The 23,049-nt window shown below is 40.8% G+C and overlaps 1 protein-coding gene across 1 annotated transcript in view; it reads right to left on the bottom strand.

Moving 5' to 3' along the window:
• LOC115130060 (ecto-NOX disulfide-thiol exchanger 2-like) overlaps positions 1–23,049 on the bottom strand; it is a 203,399-nt gene that overhangs the window by 34,655 nt on the left and 145,695 nt on the right. Inside the window, exons 8-11 of the mRNA XM_029660835.2 lie at positions 18,548–18,750; positions 17,151–17,291; positions 6,415–6,471; positions 3,914–4,022 (exon numbers count right to left, since the gene is read on the bottom strand). Coding sequence (XP_029516695.2) covers positions 3,914–4,022; positions 6,415–6,471; positions 17,151–17,291; positions 18,548–18,750 — 510 coding nt within the window. The remainder of the gene's footprint in view (positions 1–3,913; positions 4,023–6,414; positions 6,472–17,150; positions 17,292–18,547; positions 18,751–23,049) is intronic.

The following is a 23,049-nucleotide window of genomic DNA, read 5'->3' as shown; positions in this document are numbered from 1 at the left end:
TATTGTTTAGTGTTGTGGCTTTTCTGGCATGCATCCCACTTGTTTCCCCCCACCAAAATGTACATGCTAAAATGTACACTGCCTACAGCTAACCTACAACTAACCTATAGCTAACCTACAGCAAACATATAACTAACTCTACCTGCTCTAGAGGGGGATAAAGCAGTTAAAGATGCAGACCTTTCTTTCTTCATGAGTTCACTTAGGAGCCAATGTCCCCTTTTCCCTGTGGTGCTACCTTCAATTAATCTTCAAACAAAACGTCATGTAGAGCGATTCTGGCAGAGAGAACACCCAGAATCCTCACCAGCAGTCTCTACCTCACTGAGCAGCCAGAGTGGGCCGGCATGGAGGGAGGGAGCGGAGCACCCCATTAGCTACCTAACTATGTCTGAGACAATCATATGATCATTCTGGCATGACATTCTCCTATTCCTAAGAAATACCAAAACACTGGGAAAGAGGAGGTAGCCAGGGTTGGAGGCAGGTAGCCAGGGTTGAGTAGGTTACTTTCTAAATGTAATCTGTTACAGTTACTAGTTACCTGTCCAAAATATTTATCAGTAACATAACTTTTGTATTACCCAAACTCAGTAACGTAATCTGATAATATTCAGTTACTTCTAGATTACTTTCCACTTAAGAGGCATTAGAAGAAGACAAAAATGTATGTTACCAATTGAACCACATCTATTGCAAGATAAATCAATGTTAAAGTTTACATAGCTGGCCATATATGGATGTTAAATTGTACTTAATGGGTTGGTTATTTAGGCTTCTTCTAACCCATCCCTTTCTACTACATATAATAGTATGATGAAATTATATGTTTACATTGAAAACCAAAGTCTATCAGAATGCCATTCATTCCAATAAATGTTATACCCCTTGATCTTCAAGAATAGGACTTGGAAATATGGAAGTATAGATTAGACAAATTGTTTTACCTGAGCATAACCTCAAAACAAATTACTTATAAGCCAGCCCTACTCTGTGGTTTATGATTTTGTTGTCATGGAGAACTGATTGGGCTCACTGATTCGAGTTGAAAAATACATGCTGCGCTAATGGAATGGCTGAAAAGTGCTATTTACATGTGAAAAATGAATGCCATATGCTGCATTTGCTATAGGCTTATTGTTTAGCTTTTTGTTGGTGACACTTTGATATCTTGATAATATGCAGCTGTTTAAAGGGAAAATCCACAGATGAAACCATAACAAAACAGTCTCCCCGACTGAGGGATGGAAGGGATGGACTGATGGATGGAATCCGCACTGTGCAGTTGTTGCAAGAGCTCATTTTTCACTGGCTGTACACTGGTTTCAAAAACAATGATTGATAAAATAGACATTTACATTTGTAAACAGAAATTCACAACAGCCACAATCCGTAAGACGCTAATAGCTAAATGAGAGAGCAGCAGTGTGATTCACCTCAATGCGCTATGTAGATATCAATAATAATTGATATCCGTACCGCTGTAGACTACACCACTGCTGTTATCCAAGCATATATTCAAGTTGGATAATCTTTGGATGCCGACAGCTCTTTTCCCGTCATCCATCAAACGCATTTGGTGTGTCATCATATTGGTCTCTGACTTCTGGTCAGACTCGCTCAGGTGGAACAAACTTAAACTTGCGCATTTTTCAATGCTGATTTGAATGTCATTGAGAAAACAGGGAAGTGTCAAATATATTTTTTTTCCGCAAACCTCCTTTCTGAATTTAAAAGTATTCCGAGAAGTAGTCATCTAGTTTTTCAAAAGTATCTGTAATCTGATTACAATATTACAGTTAATGTTTTTTTGTAATCCCTTACATGTAACAGATTACATCTGTTACTCCCCAACCCTGAAGGTAGCCTAGCGGTTAAAAGTGTTGGGCCAGTATCCGAAAAGTGGCTGGTTTTAATCATTGAGCTGATTTGGTGAAACATTTGTTGAAGTGAGATTGAGCAAGGCACATAACCCTTATTGCTCCAGTAAATCGCTTTGGATAAGAGCTTCTGCTTAATGATTTAAATGTCAAATGAAGATATCCAGTCCTGGCAACATATTAGGTAGTACAGCAAACTACCTGGTATACATGTGTGCAGAGACACACACATGGTCGTTTGGTATCATGGCTAAAAGGCTACCCATTAACCTCTTCAACCTATGGGGGCGCTATTTCATTATTGGATAAAAAAACGTGCCCGTTTTAAGCGCAATATTTTGTCACAAAAAGATACTCGACTATGCATATAATTGGCAGCTTTGGAAAGAAAACACTCTGACGTTTCCAAAACTGCAAAGATATTATCTGTGAGTGCCACAGAACTCATGCTACAGGCGAAATCAAGATGAAACCTCAAACAGGAAATGAGCAGAATTTTTGAGGCTCTGTTTTCCATCGTCTCCTTATATGGCTGTGAATGTGCCATGAACGAGCCTAAGCTCTCTGCCGTTCGTCCAAGGTGTCTGCAGCATTGTGACGTATTTGTAGGCATATCATTGGAAGATTGGCCATAAGAGACTACATTTGCCAGGGGTCCGCCCGGTGTCCTTTGTCTAAATTGGTGCGTAATCTTCAGCTGCAGGCATTTTCCCATGGGATTCAGAGGGGAAAGCACACTTCCACGAACGATATATCATCGAAGAGATATGTGAAAAACACATTGAGGATTGATTCTAAACAACGTTTACCATGTTTCAGTCGATATTATGGAGTTAATTTGGAAAAAAGTTTGGCGTTTTGACGAATGAATTTTAGTTTTTTTTTGGTAGCCAAACATGACGCAGAAAACGGACCGATTTCTCCTGCACAAATAATCTTTCAGGAAAAACTGAACATTTGCTATCTAACTGAGAGTCTCCTAATTGAAAACATCCGAAGTTCTTCAAAGGTAAATGATTTTATTTGAATGGTTTTCTGGTTTTTATGAAAATGTTGCCTGCTGAATGCTAACGCTAAATGCTAATGCTAGCTATCAATAGCTATCAATACTGTTACACAAATGCTAGTTTTGCTATGGTTGAGAAGCATATTTTTGAAAATCTGAGATGACAGTGTTGTTAACAAAAGGCTAAGCTTGAGAGCTAGCATATTGATTTAATTTCATTTGCGATTTTCATGAATAGTTAACGTTGCGTTATGGTAATGAGCTTGAGGCTGTATTCACGATCCCGGATCCGGGATGGCTCGACGCAAGAAGTTAACTCCTCTTCCTCATATCTCTGTAGCTTCCTGCTTTCATGAAGCCAAAGAAATCAAGAACCACTTGCCCCCAGAAAATACTGTAAAACCCAACAAGAAAGACTGATAAACAGAGCGAGAGAGAGAGAGAAGGAGTGAGCACAATCTTTGTATCTCCTCGTTGGTAGGCACTAGGCAGCCAGAAGGCTGTGGTGATTAGAAACATTAGAGGTGCTGAAGGCCTCAGTCAACCAGCAAATTAAAATGTGTGAACCCGCCCAGAGAATAATTAGATGGGAGGAGGAGGAGAACATGGGCACCAAGCAGGGATCTCCTTTTTAGGTAGCTTCACTTTCTCTAGTAATGTTCTATGGAGTATAGACCCAGATACTAATTAGCAAGGCCACTCTCTCAGAGTGGACAGGGCTGGGGGACTTTTCTCCTCTATACTAATGTTAGGTTTATATAACGTTATATTGATGTTATAGCAATATTATAGTGATTTTATAGAAATGTTATAGTGATGTTGTAGTAATGGTATAGTGATGTTATTGTAATGTTATACTAATGTTATAAGCCTGGTAATGTTATAGTTATGTTAGGTGAATGTACCCACTAGCTGGGCCTCTCTCTCAGAGTGGACTGGACTGGGGTGATCTACTCCTCTATAGTTAGGTTAGCACAACATTGTTATAATGTTGAAGTAAGGTTATTGTAATTTTAGATGATCTTACCAACTAGCAAGGCCTCTCTCTCAGAGTAAACCGGACTAGAAGGAATCTTCTCTGGGGGCAAACTCTCCTTCTCCTGACTGCAGGAAACCACTTCTAATGCTGTCGCCTCCTACAGGACAAGAGGAGAAAACACTGTTAGACTGGTTGATGACACACACACACACACACACACACACACACACACACACACACACACACACACACACACACACACACACACACACACACACACACACACACACACACACACACACACACACACACACACACATACACACAGCCCTAGAAACATCATACAGGCAGTGGGAGAAGAGAGGAGGAGAGACAAGTAAGGCAAAGAGGAAAGAGAAAATACAGAGGGAGCCAAATGGAGGGAGGAAAGAGAGAGAGAGAGAAAGCTGGCAGTGTTAGCGATGCTAATGATGAAACTGTTGTTTACTGTGGGCTTCTGACAGGCTGGAGGAGGGAGGGTCGGGAATGTGTAAAAAAATACATACAAATAATTTAGGGGTATCAGATTTAATATTGCAGAGAGATTGTAGCTTCCATCAATGTAATTATCTGCATAATTTCCAATCCCCAATTTTTTGTTGTTGTCGTTTATTTTTAATTTTTTAATTTCACCTTTATTTAACCAGGTAGGCTAGTTGAGAACACCTTTATTTAACCAGGTAGGCTAGTTGAGAACACCTTTATTTAACCAGGTAGGCTAGTTGAGAACACCTTTATTTAACCAGGTAGGCTAGTTGAGAACACCTTTATTTAACCAGGTAGGCTAGTTGAGAACAGGTTCTCATTTACAACTGCGACCTGGCCAAGATAAAGCATAGCAGTGTGAACAGACTCTGTTTCCATACTCTCTCCTTATCTCTCTTTTTTTCTCCCTGTCTCTCTAGTTTTCTATTTTCTCTGTGAATCTCTTTGTTTCTTCCTCTCTGTTTCTCTGTTCCTCTTACACATGGAGTAAACAATTAACAAGTCAATAACACAGTAGAAAAAAAGAGTCTATATACATTGTGTGCAAAAGGCATGAGGAGGTAGGCGAATAATTACAATTTTGCAGATTAACACTGGAGTGATAAATGATCAGATGTACAGGTAGAGATACTGGTGTGCAAAAGAGCAGAAAAGTAAATAAATATAAACAGTATGGGGGTAAAATTGGGTGGGCTATTTACAGAGAGTTGTAAATATATATATTATTTTAAATATGTTTTTATATTTTCCCCTAACGCTACCACCCCTGCCCAAATTGAAGAAAACTAATGGACAACAATACCAGGTGTGTGTGTGTGTGTGTGTGTGTGTGTGTGTGTGTGTGTGTGTGTGTGTGTGTGTGTGTGTGTGTGTGTGTGTGTGTGTGTGTAACCCAGTTGTGTCGGGTTGATTAATCCTGCAACAAATAAAGTCCTCCTGCACTGGATTGGTATGTAATGATCTGTCATGTCACTGGAAGAAGAGAGAGAGAGAGAGAGAGAGAGAGAGAGAGAGAGAGAGAGAGAGAGAGAGAGAGAGAGAGGAACAGAGAAACAGGAGAGTGAGGGACAGAGAAACAGAGAGGGGAAGAGGGGAACAGAGAAACAGATGGAGGAAGAGAGAAACAGAGAGGAAGAGAGAAACAGAGAGAGGAAGAGAGAAACAGAGAGAGGAAGAGAGAAACAGAGAGAGGAAGAGAGGAAGAGAGAAACAGAGAGGAAGAGAGAAACAGAGAGGAAGAGAGAAACAAAGAGGAAGAGAGAAACAGAGAGAGGAAGAGAGAAACAGAGAGAGGAAGAGAGAAATAGAGAGGAACAGAGAAACAGGAACAGAGAAACAGAGAGGAAGAGCGAAAAAGAGAGGAAGAGAGAAACAGAGAGAGGAAGAGAGAAATAGAGAGGAAGAGAGAAACAGGAACATAGGAACAGAGAGAAGAAGAGAGAAACAAAGAGGAAGAGAAAAACAGAGTGGGGAACAGAGAAACAGAGAGGAAGAGAGAAACAGAGAGAGGAAGAGAGAAACAGAGAGAGGAAGAGAGAAACAGAGAGAGGAAGAGAGAAATAGAGAGAAACAGAGAAACAGGAACAGAGAAACAGAGAGAAGAAGAGAGAAACAGAGAGGAAGAGAGAAACAGAGAGAGGAAGAGAGAAACAGAGAGAGGAAGAGAGAAACAGAGAGGAAGAGAGAAATAGAGAGGATGAGAGAAACAGAGAGGAAGAGAGAAACAGAGAGAGGAAGAGAGAAACAGAGAGAGGAAGAGAGAAACAAAGAGGAAGAGAAAAACAGAGTGGGGAACAGAGAAACAGAGAGAGTGGGGAACAGAGAAACAGAGAGAGTGGGGAACAGAGAAACAGAGAGAGTGAGGAACAGAGAAACAGAGAGGAAGAAACAAAGAGATTCACAGAGAAAATAGAAAACTAGAGAGACAGGGAGAAAAAAAGAGAGATAGGGAGAGAGTATGGAAACAGAGGGAGAGGGAGAGGGGGAGAGAGGGTTGGAGAGGATCACATCTCTTTTCAACTTACACTGACTTGATCAGCACTCTCCTCGCTCCCTCTGTCATCTCGCGGTGATGTCTCCAGCTAGAGTCAATCATAAAAATGAGAAAAGCCGTCACTGACAATCATGTCACACACCCATGCAAACAGACAGACACACTCACACAAACGTACAGACACACTTTCTCCTCTGCCAAGACCACTATATAACACCGTGAAGGAGAGGTCAACATCACATATACAAGCCCTGAATAGTTTGAGGGGGTATGTTGTAAGGTGCAATCAGATACAGAATCAGGTCAGATCAAGCAGAGACATATAGTACATATTAATCTGTGTTCTTTCCATGAGTAAGAACCAAACATAATTGGATGTCAAAATGTCCTCTGTTCATAACTGGTATGAGTGGTGTGTATCTCCATTTTCTATTAAAATGGTTGACATCCTGATTCAGTGGCCCTAGATGAAGCCTGATTCAGTGGTCTTAGATCAAATCAAATCAAAGTTGATTTGTCACGTGCACCGAATCTACATAAAGTCCTTCATACATGAGTTGTCATGCAGTCAATATTCTGTACTGACCTTGTGTGCAAAGTCAAATGGCATGGACAAATCAATACGAAAATAGATATGTTCTTTCAGCAATGGAACCAAAAGCACAAATACGGACAGCATGGAATGCTTACAGTGAAATGCTTACTTACAGGCTCTAACCAACAGTGCAAAAAAGGTATTAGATAAAGCCTGATTCAATGGTCCTAGATCATGACTGTTTCAGTGGTCCTAGATAAAGCCTGATTCAATGGTCCTAGATCATGACTGTTTCAGTGGTCCTAGATAAAGCCTGATTCTATGGTTTTAGATAGAGACTGATTCAGTGGTCCTAGATGAAGCCTGTTTCAGTGGTCATAGATGAAGCTTGTTTCACTGGTCCTAGATGAAGCCTGTTTCACTGGTCCTAGATGAAGCCTGTTTCACTGGTCCTAGATGAAGCCTGATTCAGTGACAGATTGGACAGTGAATGGGGCACTGGGGTTAACTGATGATGGCATGCAGAAATCTGCCTGAACATGGCAAGTTGGCAGCACACACAATCATTCCACAATGGCCACAAATCTAGCAACGCTTTCCTCAAATTGATTTCTCTATCTTCTGTTGATGAGTCTCCAGGGATCCATCTCTGTGAGTACACATGCTTTAATTGCCATATTACCCATGGATAACTGGAAGGGGTTCATCTCTGCGTGTATACATGCTTTAATTACAATATTACCATGGATCACTGGAAGGGGATCATCTCTGTGTGTATACATTGTCATGACGTTGCCCTCTTTGGGTACAGCGAGTACCATCCCCCTCTCTCTGTCTCCTACAAATAGGCTGCTGTGGTCAGAGAGGTCGTAAATTCCTGGAGGAGATGATCTCCTCATGGCCACAGTATAGAGACAGAGTGAATTTTCATAGAGAACAAAGGAATTTCTTCCACCTCACAGAACTTGAGGTCCGAACAACAATTTATGTTCCGGAGAAGGTATAAAAATCCAGCTACGAACTGGTCCGTTTGGTGCAATTTTGTGGGGCTCATGGGAGACGGTACGGCCACATTACCATTACGCTGTTTATATAATAGCCTCAGATATGAGGTTTACATCTAATTGTTGTATAAGATGAATGAGTGAGGATGATACTGTTTGTAAAATTGTGTAATGTGATTTTGGACTTTTTAATGAAGGAAACTACAATTCCCATTTAACTAAATCAGAGGACCGCCCATGAGCCCAGTTAGGGTTGGGCATCCTGGGACAGGCCCTTTTCTGCAATTCCGAATAAAATCCCACCTTGAGAATTTCTCAACAGACCATGTTTCTCTCAATTACGAGAGGACAAAGGTTGCAGACCAGCTTACCTCGATAACAAGAGGGCCAAGGTTTGAGACGATTGCTGAATCTTTTAGCCATCCCACGTGGTTAAACTCTTAGACTGTCGATACCGACAGAATAAGAACAAGTCTTTGATATTAATTACTAGTCTGCAGCTAGGAATTCGGTATCATTGAACGCGAAGAATGACAACTGCCGAAACATCTATAACGAAATGAATGAATGTCACTCTGAACTATCCATTCTAACCATGACAGAGAGAGAGAGAGAGAGAGAGAGAGAGAGAGAGAGAGAGAGAGAGAGAGAGAGAGAGGACGGAAACTTTGTTCCCGAATGAGTGAGCGTTCATGTGCAAAGGATTGGCATTTCAATTGTTATAATTATCAACTGTGTGTTGTCTTATCTCAGTCGACCCCCACTTCCCTTTTGTACAACAAGCCGCCATGCCGGTTTAGCCCACTAGGAAAACTCTGTCATCATTTCCTTGTAACTATCAACTGTTTGTTTATGCATTTCTGTGAATTACTTAGTTCGTAAATAAATGATTTAAGACAATTGATGTATGGATGACTCATAGTGAAGACTGGGTTCGTGCAGATTACCAACTATTTACGACGTTTGGAATGAGACTAACGTGAGGTAAAATAAATAATTAATTAATTTAGAGGACTAATTGATCAGATATGAAAATATCTGAAAAGGTTTATGAGGAAAATTCTAACTTTTTAATCTGAATATTTTCCTTAGTGTCCCGACTTCGTAGTTAATTACAGTTACATGATTAATCAGTTTAATCGCGTAATAATAATTACAGAGAATCTTTGATAAAAACTAAGTCTTCAGGTGATAGTATGACACGACAACATGGTTTAATTACCATATTACCCATGGATCACTGGAAGGGGTTCATTTCTATGTGTATACATGTTTTAATTACCATATTAACCATGAATCCCTGGAATGGGTTCATCTCTACATGTAAACGTGTTTTAATTACCATATTTACCATGGATCACTGGAAGGGTTTCATCTCTACATGTATACATGTTTTAATTACCATATTTACCATGGATCACTGGAAGGGGTTGATCTCTACATGTATACATGTTTTAATTACCATATTTACCATGGATCACTGGAATGGGTTCATCTCTACATGTATACGTGTTTTAATTACCATATTTACCATGGATCACTGGAAGGGTTTCATCTCTACATGTATACATGTTTTAATTACCATATTTACCATGGATCACTGGAAGGGGTTGATCTCTACATGTATACATGTTTTAATTACCATATTTACCATGGATCACTGGAATGGGTTCATCTCTACATGTATACGTGTTTTAATTACCATATTTACCATGGATCACTGGAAGGGGTTCATCTCTACGTGTATACCTGTTTTAATTACCATATTTACCATGAATCACTGGAAGGCGTTCATCTCTACGTGTATACATGTTTTAATTACCATATTTACCATGGATCACTGGAAGGGGTTCATCTCTACATGTATACATGTTTTAATTACCATATTTACCATGGATCACTGGAAGGGGTTCATCTCTACATGTATACATGTTTTAATTACCATATTTACCATGGATCACTGGAATGGGTTCATCTCTCCATGTATACATGTTTTAATTACCATATTTACCATGGATCACTGGAAGGGGTTCATCTCTACATGTATACATGTTTTAATTACCATATTTACCATGGATCACTGGAATGGGTTCATCTCTACATGTATACATGTTTTAATTACCATAATACCATGAATCACTGGAAGGGGTTCATCTCTCCATGTATACATGTTTTAATTACCATATATCACTGGAAGGGGTTCATCTCTACATGTATACATGTTTTAATTACCATATTTACTATGGATCACTGGAATGGGTTCATCTCTACATGTATACATGTTTTAATTACCATATTTACCATGAATCACTGGAAGGCGTTCATCTCTACATGTATACGTGTTTTAATTACCATATTAACCATGGATCACTGGAAGGGGTTAATCTCTACATGTATACATGTTTTAATTACCATAATACCATGAATCACTGGAATGGGTTCATCTCTCCATGTATACATGTTTTAATTACCATTATACCATGCATCACTGGAAGGGGTTCATCTCTACGTGTATACATGTTTTAATTACCATATTTACCATGGATCACTGGAAGGGGTTCATCTCTACATGTATACATGTTTTAATTACCATATTTACCATGGATCACTGGAAGGGGTTCATCTCTACATGTATACATGTTTTAATTACCATAATACCATGAATCACTGGAATGGGTTCATCTCTACATGTATACATGTTTTAATTACCATATTTACCATGGATCACTGGAATGGGTTCATCTCTACGTGTATACATGTTTTAATTACCATATTTACCATGGATCACTGGAAGGGGTTCATCTCTACGTGTATACGTGTTTTAATTACCATATTTACCATGGATCACTGGAAGGGGTTCATCTCTCCATGTATACATGTTTTAATTACCATATTTACCATGGATCACTGGAATGGGTTCATCTCTACATGTATACATGTTTTAAGTACCATATTTACCATGGATCACTGGAAGGGGTTCATCTCTACATGTATACGTGTTTTAATTACCATATTTACCATGAATCACTGGAAGGGGACACATTTCCGTGCCTAGCGGCATTCTAATGTACAGCGTCATTATTAAACCAGATATTGACATCCATGTGACTCTCTTTGATATGAAATAACATGTATTACCCAGCCAGCAGGTCTAAAATTACAAATGAACAAAGTCAATGAAACAACTAGCCAAGCGGCTACGGGAGGCAGAGAAGAGAAAATGTGTCTCGATTGGAAAAGAATAAATCAAATATGGACCACGCACCATTAGACTCTCTCATATCAGTGTTATCTTTATCCAATTAAGTAGCTGATTGAACAGGAATGTCATGCTCTTGTCAACCAAGTCGCTCTGGATAAGAGCGTCTGCTAAATGACTTAAATGTAAATGTAAATGTAACCCTCCCTCTGGAATCCTACTCAGCCAACGTTAAAGCAGACACAACTGTCAGTAAGAGTGTCCATGATTGAGTCTTTGAATGAAGAGATTGAGATAAAACTTTCAGTTTTATTTGTTATTATTTAACATCCGAAACATACAATATACTTGCGGTGAAGCCGCTCAACAACTACATCATACCAGTCATCCAACAGACTCATTCAGAGTGACACACAGAAGCATCCAGGGTCAATGCCCTGCTCAAGGTCATGTTGATAGATTTCCCACTAAGCCAAAAACATGAACCCGAACCCCCCAAGATCCCCCCCACAGTTCCCCAATAGCTGTCCCTCAACCATTTGAGACCCCTCCCACAGTCCCCCTCCAAGTAGAAAAATAAAATATAAAATACAATTAATTCCAATCCCCACCCCCAAGAACCCCCCAATGCACCAACAACCAAGAGAATGAACTAAAGAGAAAAATAAAAAGACAGAAGAAAACAGAAAACAACAATGCAATTTTTTTTATAAATAAACAAAAACAAAATAAAATAAAAACAAAGGACTTCAAGGACAACTGAAATCATTACAGCAAAGCCAACTGTATATGTTTGTGTGCATGTCTGGTACTATTACATGTATGTGTATGTTCTTGTATGCGTTTATTTGAATGAGAGTGTGTGTATATGCATGTGTACAAACACCTGCACGGCATCAGCCTCAGGCAAACCAACATTAGTTGTAAAAACACTGCCCCTCAGTGTCATTCAAATGTACTTTTTATTATGTTGCATTTGGACTTTAAAAAAACTACTTTTATCTTTGACCATCATTCTGCACAGCAACTCCACTCCCACTTGTCTTCAATTCCACATCCCAAACCTCAGCTTCCCTCAGCCCATCCCATCTATCTCTGCTGGTCACCCTCAGCCCATCCCATCTATCTCTGCTGGCCACCCTCTTTGGGTTTCTATGAAACAAATATCTTTCAACTATGCTGTAATGTTTAACATATAATTTCAATCTTTCTAATCAAATAGAATCGATTCGTATAGAATCAAGATAAATATTTATACTAAGAGTATTAGTATATTAGTAATTGACTGACCCGGTCTCTCCAGATCTCCTAACAGTGCTATTAATAGCGTCCATTTTAGATCAATGCTATGCATTTTCAGCCATTCCTGAACCTGAGACCAGAAACAGGCTACCTGAGGGCAATACCAAAATAAATGGTCTATTGATTCTGTATCCTCACAACAAAATCTGCAGAGCTTCGATGATTTTATGCCCCAAATATACAACATTTTGTTGGCGGCAAGAATTCTATATAATAATTTTAGCTGAAAAGCACGAAGACTTGAATCTTGCATTGTTTTATATATCAACTCATACACCCTGTACCATGGAATCGGTACATCAAAAATCTCTTCCCAACTATTTTGCAATCTGTATGGAACAGTTCACAACATCCTGGTCCTCAAATGAAACTGGTATACTTTCCCATTTATGCTATGTTTATTCCTCCGCAAGATTTGATCCTTTATATTGGGCAGACAGACAGTTCCCTACCTCTGCTCGCTGCCACCTGCCTCCTCCATTTTTGGGGTAATGCTGTCATCAATTGGTTGTACTCTTGGATTGAGCAGACCTTCCCGTACAATTCTGATAACTCCATGAAGGACATAACTCTACCATTCCAATTTACAAAATCATTTAAGAACAAAATACCCTTTTCAAACATCTTTCCCATAAATACAGGCATTTTATCAACCAGCACATTTTATCATCCATAATATTTGTTGTAATATTTGTTTATTTATCTTTTCAGGGGGATGAAATTGAATTGTAGCCAGCTCTGCAATGCTTGTTTGAAAAAGATAGATACTTTGAAAAAGTATCATTTTAAAAAAATTGAAAATGAGACATGGCAATCTGCACAAAGGCAAAAAGGCCATTTTTAAACAATGGATGAGCTTTCTTAGTAATCTACTTGAGAAACATTTAGGGTTCAAGTAAAACATTTGAATGTGTGAAGCTTTTAGAGAGAGGTTTAGTGCTTTTATATTTAATAATCTCAACCCACCCACCCAATTCATATTCATTATATAGAGAGGCACACTTTATTTTGTCTGGTTTAGCGTCCCAGATAAAGCAAAATATTTTTTGCTCATATGATTTGAAAAAACGAATCATCAGGAGTAGTCAGCGCCATAAGTAGGTGAGTAAACTGAGATATGACTAAGGAGTTAATCAGGGCATTTTTTCCATAAATAGACAGGTATTTACCTCTCCATGGTTGCAGAATCTTGTCTATTTTTAAGTTTTCTATTGAAATTCAATGAGGAGAGCTTATTTATATATTTTGTGATATGAATACCAAGTATGTCTACTTCACCATCAGCCCATTTTATAGGTAAACTGCAGGGTAATGTAAAAGTTTTATTTTTTAAAGATCCAATAGGTAATATTGCACACTTATCATAATTAGGTTTTAGTCCATAGAGTACAGAAAAGTTATCTAGATCTTCAATGAGACATTGCAGGGATATAGCTTGCGGACTTAATGTTTGTTATCCTTGTTTAACTCCTCTTGACAATTCAAAACTCTCTGAGAAGTAGCCGTTATTTATTATTTCATTATTTTTTACCCATTTTATAAGAGAATTAGCAAAATTGAAAAAATCCAGGTATTTATAAATAAAATCCAGTCTTACCAAATGCCTTTTCAAATGCCTTTTCAAAATCTGCTATAAATACCAGGCCTGGCTTCTTAGATGTTTCATAATGTTATATTATTTCTAGTAGTTCTCCTTCTCCCAAATCCAGTCAGCTGATGTTCTGAAAGAGCTGCAAAATCTGGACCCCTACAAATCAGCCGGGCTAGACAATTTGGACCCTTTCTTTCTAAAATTATCTGCTGAAATTGTTGCAACCCCTATTACTAGCCCGTTCAACCTCTCTTTCATGTCATCTGAGATTCCCAAAGATTGGAAAGCAGCTGCGGTCATCCCCCTCTTCAAAGGGGGGACACTCTTGACCCAACCTGCTACAGACCTATATCTATCTTACCCTGTCTTTCTAAGGTCTTCGAAAGCCATGTCAACAAATAGATTACCGACCATTTCGAATCCCACCGCACCTTCTCTGCTATGCAATCTGGTTTCAGAGCTGGTCATGGGTGCACCTCAGCCACGCTCAAGGTCCTAAACGATATCTTACCCGCAAAAGATAAGAAACAATACTGTGCAGCTGTATTCATTGATCTGGCCAAGGCTTTCGACTCTGTCAATCACCACATCCTCATCGACAGACTCGATAGCCTTGGTTTCTCAAATGATTGCCTCGCCTGGTTCACCAACTACTTCTCTGATAGAGTTCAGTGTGTCAAATCGGAGGGCCTGTTGTCCGGGCCTCTGGCAGTCTCTATGGGGGTGCCTCAGGGTTAAATTCTTGGGCCGACTCTCTTCTCTGTTTACATCAATGATGTCGCTCTTGCTGTTGGTGATTCTCTGATCCACCTCTAAGCAGACGACACCATTCTGTATACTTCTGGCCCTTCTTTGGACACTGTGTTAACAACCCTCCAGACGAGCTTCAATGCCATACAACTCTCCTTCCGTGTCCTCCAACTGCTCTTAACCTCTCTGGGATCGTTCGGGACGCTAGTGTCCCACCTCGCCAACAGCCAGTGAAATTGCAGGGCGCCAAATCAAAACAACAGATATCTCATAATAAAAATTCCTCAACCAAGTATTTTACACCATTTTAAAGATACACTTCTCGTTAATCCAACCACAGCTTCCGATTTCAAAAGGCTTTTCGGCGAAAGCAGAACATATCATTATGTTAGGTCAGCAACTAGTCACAGAAAGCATTCAGCCATTTTCCAACCAAAAAGAGGTGTCACATAAAGCAGAAATATAGATAACATTAATCACTGACCTTTGACGATCTTCATCAGATGACACTCCCAGGACTCAATGTTACACAATACATGTATGTTTTGTTCGATCAAGTTCATATGTATATCCAAAAACCTCAGTTTACATTGGCGCCATGTTCAGAAATGCCTCCAAAACATCCGGAGAAATTGCAGAGAGCCACATCAAATAACATAAACACTCATCATAAACTTTAATGAAAGATACATGTTTTACATAGAATTAAAGATAAACTTGTTCTAAATGCAACCGCTGTGTCAGATTTTAAAAACTTTACAGCAAAAGCACAATATTCAATAATCTGAGAACAGCATTCAGCCACAAAAGCAAGCCATACAGTTACCCGCCAAATTGTGGAGTCAACAAAAGTCATAAATAGCATTATATATCTTCACTTACCTTTGCTGATCTTCGTCGGAATACACTCCCAGGACTCCCACTTCCACAAGAAATGTTTGTTTTGTTCGATTACATCCATTTTATGTCCAAATACCTCCGTTTTGTTTGCGCGTTTAGTTCACTATTCCAAAGGCACAATGCACGAGCGCAAAATCAAGAGGAAAATTCAAAAGAGTTCCATTACACTTTGTAGAAACATGTCAAACGATGTTTACAATCAATTCTTAGGGTCTTTTTATAATAAATCTTCAATAATATTCCAACCGGACAATAGCGTATTCATTACAGAGGAAAAAGAAGGAACGGCGCGCCCGCTGCACCGCGCAGTAAACAACTGATTGGCCTCAGCCTAGTCCACTGGTTGAAACAGCTCTTATTCGACACCCTTCCACAATAGAAGCCTCAAACAACTTTCTAAAGACTGTTGACATCTGCTGGAAGCCTTGGGAAGTGCAATCTGGCCCCATAGACACAGCATATTGGATAGGCAATCACTTAAATGAAACTACAAACCTCAGATTTCCCACTTCCTGGTTGGATTTGTCTGCTAGATCCTGCTAGGTATTGTCCCCCCTTATCTCAACTCACTGGTCACCATAGCAGCACCAAACTGTAGCACGCACTCCAGCAGGTATATCGCTCTGGTCACCCCCAAAACCAATTCTTCCTTTGGCCGCCTCTCCTTCCAGTTCTCTGCTTCCAATGACTGGAACGAACTACAAAATCTCTGAAACTGGAAACACTTATCTCCCGCACTAGCTTTTGAAATTACCCTCACTAGCTTTTGAAATGACCAGTCTATTTCTCTATAGCTTTGGAAATTACCAGTTTATTTCTCTCTATGGATGGTGATCTAAATGATTGGACTGTCACTCTCTGGCTTTTTAAATGACTGCTCTCTCTCAATGGCCTTTTAAATGACATGTCTCAGTCAATGTTTGATAGGCAGTAAGCACATCTCTTACCATCCTGAGGTCCATAAGAGGAGATAAAGGAGAAATGTAAAACTTTTGAAACTGAATAAACTGTCATTAATGTCTACCACAGCCTGGGCTCTGGTAGCTGATGAATTATTTCGGAAACATTTCTCATACATTGAAACTCATTTTGAACTAATTTCATTCTTATTAGAGCACAAATCAGATATGGTATTTACATTTCAAACCCCAGCAGTCTTTACAGCCAGTCAAACTCATGAACCACACACAGTATTCTCTCTTGACTGAGAGCCTTCATCCCATCCCATACCTCCTCATTCTCATTACTATTGTATCAGGGAACATGAGTACAAGATGGCTGACATTATCTAGCAATGTCTCACACAGTAAAATGCCTTTCTTGCAAGCTTTAACCCCAACAATACATTAATCAATAACAATGTAATACTAAATAAAACAAGGTAAAACAAAAACACACAATGATAGGGTGTGTGTGTGTGTGTGTGTGTGTGTGTGTGTGTGTGTGTGTGTGTGTGTGTGTGTGTGTGCGTGTGCGTGTTACTGACCTGGTGTGTGCGTGTTTTATTCAGATTCTCCAGTCCTTCCTTGAGGCTCTGTACTTGGCTCTCCAGCTGCTGTTTGTCCTCCACACTCTTCTCCAACTCTGCCTCCCTCTGTTTAATTTCTTCACGCATCTTCAGCAGTTGCTGCAAACACAGAGTACATACAGTGAGCCACATACCGTAACTAACCTTTAAACTTCTGATACAGAGGAGATACATTTAGCTACAGATGCTAACTAACCCTTAAGACAGAGAAAGCACAGTTAGCTACAGATGATACCTAACCCTTAAGACAGAGAAAGCACAGTTAGCTACAGATGATACCTAACCCAAGGCACAGTTAGCTACAAATGCGAGCTAATCCTTAAGACAGAGAAGACACAGCTACAGATTCTTGCTTACTACAGGCATATGACTCATGCTGGTTATCAACCCATCAGCTCCATAGAGGAAACCATGTTAGCCAGCGGTGTTAACCCTTATGTTTCAGGATTTGCCATCGAGTAAGGAACTTTTAGCTTATAGCTTCTCTATGTAGGTCAGAGCCATGTAGAAGCTGAAAAGTCCTTTCTCCGTATCCATTTCAGCTTAAAAAACTATATCACAGTCTCAGTTGGGTTTAGGCTGAAATACGCAAGTATTACATGACTCAGAAGTGGAAGAAATTCACAGAACCTGGGCAGACTCAAATCACCTGCTGATAAAATGTTATGGTAATTTGCCAGAGCCTGCCTGAAGTATTTGATTTTCGTCTCTTCCTCCTCATTTTTATCCATTCATTTAATATTTTCATGGTAATGTTGAAACTTGCGTGTTGGAAATGTAATTACCATCTGTCTATTCATATGAGCATAACCGTTGACTACTTGAGGATATTTGATGACCCAGCAGGTGATGGAAGCAACAGATTTCCTGCCTGAGGGTTGTTTAACCAACAGTTTGTTTTCCCTGAGGGGGATATATTATTAGAAAACCCCTCCAGCTGGTATTAGTTTGTGTACAGCGTCTAGGTCAGCAGACTGATCAGATTCTAGAAGATTCTTTTCCTGTCAAGTCTCTCTATCCATCCAACTCTCAGAGTGCACCCCTCTTGCTCTCTATCCCTACTCCTCTTTCTCCCTCTTTCTCAGTGTTGTGTGTGTGTGCGTATGTGTGTGTGAGATTTGGAGGGCAGTTCTCTATCCACCTCTATTAAAAAAGTCACTTTTCCTCAATACGACTGGTCACCCCAGGAAGCCAAACCAATGGATTATGAGTCTCACCAGCCAGAATCTGCAGGGGTTTAATATCTGTATGGAACCAGGAAATGAAAAATTCCTGTGGAATTGATTAAAATAAATCCAAAGCAGGAACTGCTGCAAGAAGTTAACTACAGTGGGTATGTCTGGTAGAAGTAGTACCTTCTGCATTCCCTGTAGTGCCTGTTGTAGAAAGGTTAGTTGTTGCTGCCTGATGGTGTCCTCTTCACTGTGTTGTGGAGGTGTGTGTTCTTGGTTTTTGCCCTGCTCCTGCTTCAGCAGCTCCACCTCGTTCCTGTAGGCGTCCAGCTGACAGCGCAGAGAGTCATTCTCTTCCTTTAGGGCCTCCACCTGGGCCACAGGGCCTACACACACACACACACACACACACACACACACACACACACACACACACACACACACACACACACACACACACACACACACACACACACACCACACACAGTGTGATGGGAACTGCTAATGAAATCTGCACCTGTCCGATTGAACAGACAGGATAGACAGTGTGATGAGAACTACTCATTAAACCCTAACCTGTCCCATTTAACATACAGGAAACAGTGTGATGAGAACTACTCATTAAACCCTAACCTGTCCCATTTAACAGACAGGAAACAGTGTGATGAGAACTACTCATTAAACCCTAACCTGTCCCATTTAACAGACAGGAAACAGTGTGATGAGAACTACTCATTAAACCCTAACCTGTCCCATTTAACATACAGGAAACAGTGTGATGAGAACTACTCATTAAACCCTAACCTGTCCCATTTAACATACAGGAAACAGTGTGATGAGAACTACTCATTAAACCCTAACCTGTCCCATTTAACATACAGGAAACAGTGTGATGAGAACTACTCATTAAATCCTAACCTGTCCCATTTAACATACAGGAAACAGTGTGATGAAAACTGCTCATTAAATCCTAACCTGTCCTATTGGACAGAGAGGAGAGACAGTGTGATGAGAACTACTCTTCCCCTGTTCCTTTGATAGGAGAGTCTGTTCTTTACAGCTGTCGGAGGGGGATGTGTGTAATGTAATGAGAGGGTTTGTTTGAGTGGCTGAGCTGGGGAGATAAGACCTGAGAGTGAGTGTGTGAGAGAGGGAGGGAGGCCCAGCATAGAGTGTGTGTGTGTGTGTGTGTGTTTATGAGTGTGTGCGTGCGTGCATGGGTGTGTGTAACTCAACACAGGGACTCCAGCTGCCTGCTTTGTATCTGGCATTATCTGCCTGTTTGAGGAGAGAGAGACCTCTGAGTCATCGACTTGCTCTGTGTGTGTGTGTGTGCATGTGTGTGTGTGTGTGTGTGTGTGTGTGTGTGTGTGTGTGTGTGTGTGTGTGTGTGTGTGTGTGTGAGAGAGAGACTAAGAGAGCGCCAGCAGGCGAGGAGGTTTTGGGTGAGGTGTGTATTGATCAGGGAGCCTCATCAACCGATTCCCCTTCCACAACGTGACAGGCTTTAGTATCGACCCCCAGCACAAGGCAGCTGACAGGAGAGAAGCATTCCCATTCCCATCCCATTCCAACTCTGCACCGCATCAATGGAGAAGCACCAACCCATTCCAACTCTGCACCGCATCAATGGAGAAGCACCAACCTATTCCCACTCTGCACTGTATTAGTGTAGAAGCACCAACCCATTCCCACTCTGCACTGTATTAGTATAGAAGCACCGACCCATTCCAACTCTGCACTGTATTAGTGTAGACGAACCAACCCATTCCCACTCTGCACTGTATTATTGTAGAAGCACCGACCCATTCCCACTCTGCACTGTATTAGTGTAGAAGCACCAACCCATTCCCACTCTGCACTGTACTAGTGTAGAAGCACCAACCCATTCCCACTCTGCACTGTATTAGTGTAGAAGGACCAACCCATTCCCACTCTGCACTGTATTAGTATAGAAGCACCAACCCATTCCCACAATGCACTGTATTAATGTAGAAGCACCAACCCATTCCCACTCTGCACTGTATTAATGTAGAAGCACCAACCCATTCCCACTCTGCACTGTATTAATGTAGAAGCACCAACCCATTCCCACTCTGCACTGTATTAGTGTAGAACCACCAACCCATTCCCACTCTGCACTGTACTAGTGTAGAAGTACCAACCCATTCCCACTCTGCAACCCATTCCCACTCTGCACTGTATTAGTAGAAGCACCAACCCATTCCCACAATGCACTGTATTAATGTAGAAGCACCAACCCATTCTGCACTGTATTAGTATAGAAGCACCAACCCATTCCCACAATGCACTGTATTAATGTAGAAGCACCAACCCATTCCCACTCTGCACTGTATTAGTGTAGAAGCACCGACCCATTCCCACTCTGCACTGTATTAATGTAGAAGCACCAACCCATTCCCACAATGCACTGTATTAATGTAGATCCACCAACCCATTCACCACTCTGCACTGTACATTCCCACTCTGCACTGTATTAGTGTAGAAGCACCAACCCATTCCACTCTGCACTGTATTAGTATAGAAGCACCAACCCATTCCCACAATGCACTGTATTAATGTAGAAGCACCAACCCATTCCCACTCTGCACTGTATTAGTGTAGAAGCACCAACCCATTCCCAAAATGCACTGTATTAATGTAGAAGCACCAACCCATTCCCACTCTGCACTGTATTAGTGTAGAAGCACCGACCCATTCCCACTCTGCACTGTATTAATGTAGAAGCACCAACCCATTCCCACTCTGCACTGTATTAGTATAGAAGCACCAACTCATTCCCACTCTGCACTGTATTAATGTAGAAGCACTAACTCATTCCCACTCTGCACTGTATTAATGTAGAAGCCCCAACTCATTCCCACTCTGCACTGTATTAATGTAGAAGCACCAACCCATTCCCACTCTGCACTGTATTAATGTAGAAGGACCAACCCGTTCCCACTCTGCACTGTATTAGTATAGAAGCACCAACCCATTCCCACTCTGCACTGTATTAATGTAGAAGCACTAACTCATTCCCACTCTGCACTGTATTAATGTAGAAGCCCCAACTCATTCCCACTCTGCACTGTATTAATGTAGAAGCACCAACCCATTCCCACTCTGCACTGTATTAATGTAGAAGCACCAATCCATTCCCACTCTGCACTGTATTAGTGTAGAAGCACCAACCCATTCCCACTCTGCACTGTATTAATGTAGAAGAAGCACTGTATTAAACCCATTCCCACTCTGCACTATTACTCTGCACTGTATTAGTGTAGAAGCACCAACCCATTCCCACTCTGCACTGTATTAGTATAGAAGCACCGACCCATTCCAACTCTGCACTGTATTAGTGTAGAGAACCAACCCATTCCCACTCTGCACTGTATTATTGTAGAAGCACCGACCCATTCCCACTCTGCACTGTATTAGTGTAGAAGCACCAACCCATTCCCACTCTGCACTGTATTAGTGTAGAAGCACCAACCCATTCCCACTCTGCACTGTATTAATGTAGAAGGACCAACCCATTCCCACTCTGCACTGTATTAGTATAGAAGCACCAACCCATTCCCACAATGCACATTAATGTAGAAGCACCAACCCATTCTGCACTGTATTAGTGTAGAAGCACCAACCCATTCCCACAATGCACTGTATTAATGTAGAAGCACCAATCCATTCCCACTCTGCACTGTATTAGTGTAGAAGCACCAACCCATTCCCACTCTGCACTGTATTAATGTAGAAGCACCAACCCATTCCCACAATGCACTGTATTAATGTAGAACCACCAACCCATTCCACTCTGCACTGTATTAGTATAGAAGCACCAACTCATTCCACTCTGCACTGTATTAATGTAGAAGCACCAACTCATTCCCACTCTGCACTGTATTAGTGTAGAAGCACCAACCCATTCTGCACTGTATTAGTATAGAAGCACCAACCCATTCCCAAAATGCACTGTATTAATGTAGAAGCACCAACCCATTCCCACTCTGCACTGTATTAGTGTAGAAGCACCAACCCATTCCCACTCTGCACTGTATTAATGTAGAAGCACCAACCCATTCCCACTCTGCACTGTATTATATAGAAGCACCAACTCATTCCCACTCTGCACTGTATTAATGTAGAAGCACTAACTCATTCCCACTCTGCACTGTATTAATGTAGAAGCCCCAACTCATTCCCACTCTGCACTGTATTAATGTAGAAGCACCAACCCATTCCCACTCTGCACTGTATTAATGTAGAAGGACCAACCCATTCCCACTCTGCACTGTATTAGTATAGAAGCACCAACCCATTCCCAGTCTACTGTATTCATGTAGAAGCACCAACCCATTCCCACTCTGCACTGTATTAATGTAGAAGCACCAACCTGTTTCCACTCTGCACTGTATTAGTATAGAAGCACCAACCCAGTCCCACTCTGCACTGTATTAGTGTAGAAGCACCAACCCATTCCCACTCTGCACTGTATTAATGTAGAAGCACCAACCCATTCCCACTCTGCACTGTATTAGTGTAGAATAACCAACCCATTCCCACTCTGCACTGTATTAGTGTAGAAGAACCAACCCATTCCCACTCTGCACTGTATTAGTGTAGAAGCACCAACCCATTCCCACTCTGCACTGTATTAATGTAGAAGCACCAACCCATTCCCA

Source organism: Oncorhynchus nerka, linkage group LG6, assembly GCF_034236695.1.
Source record: "Oncorhynchus nerka isolate Pitt River linkage group LG6, Oner_Uvic_2.0, whole genome shotgun sequence".
NCBI lineage: Eukaryota > Metazoa > Chordata > Actinopteri > Salmoniformes > Salmonidae > Oncorhynchus > Oncorhynchus nerka.
This window is presented reverse-complemented; position numbering and strand designations above follow the sequence as displayed.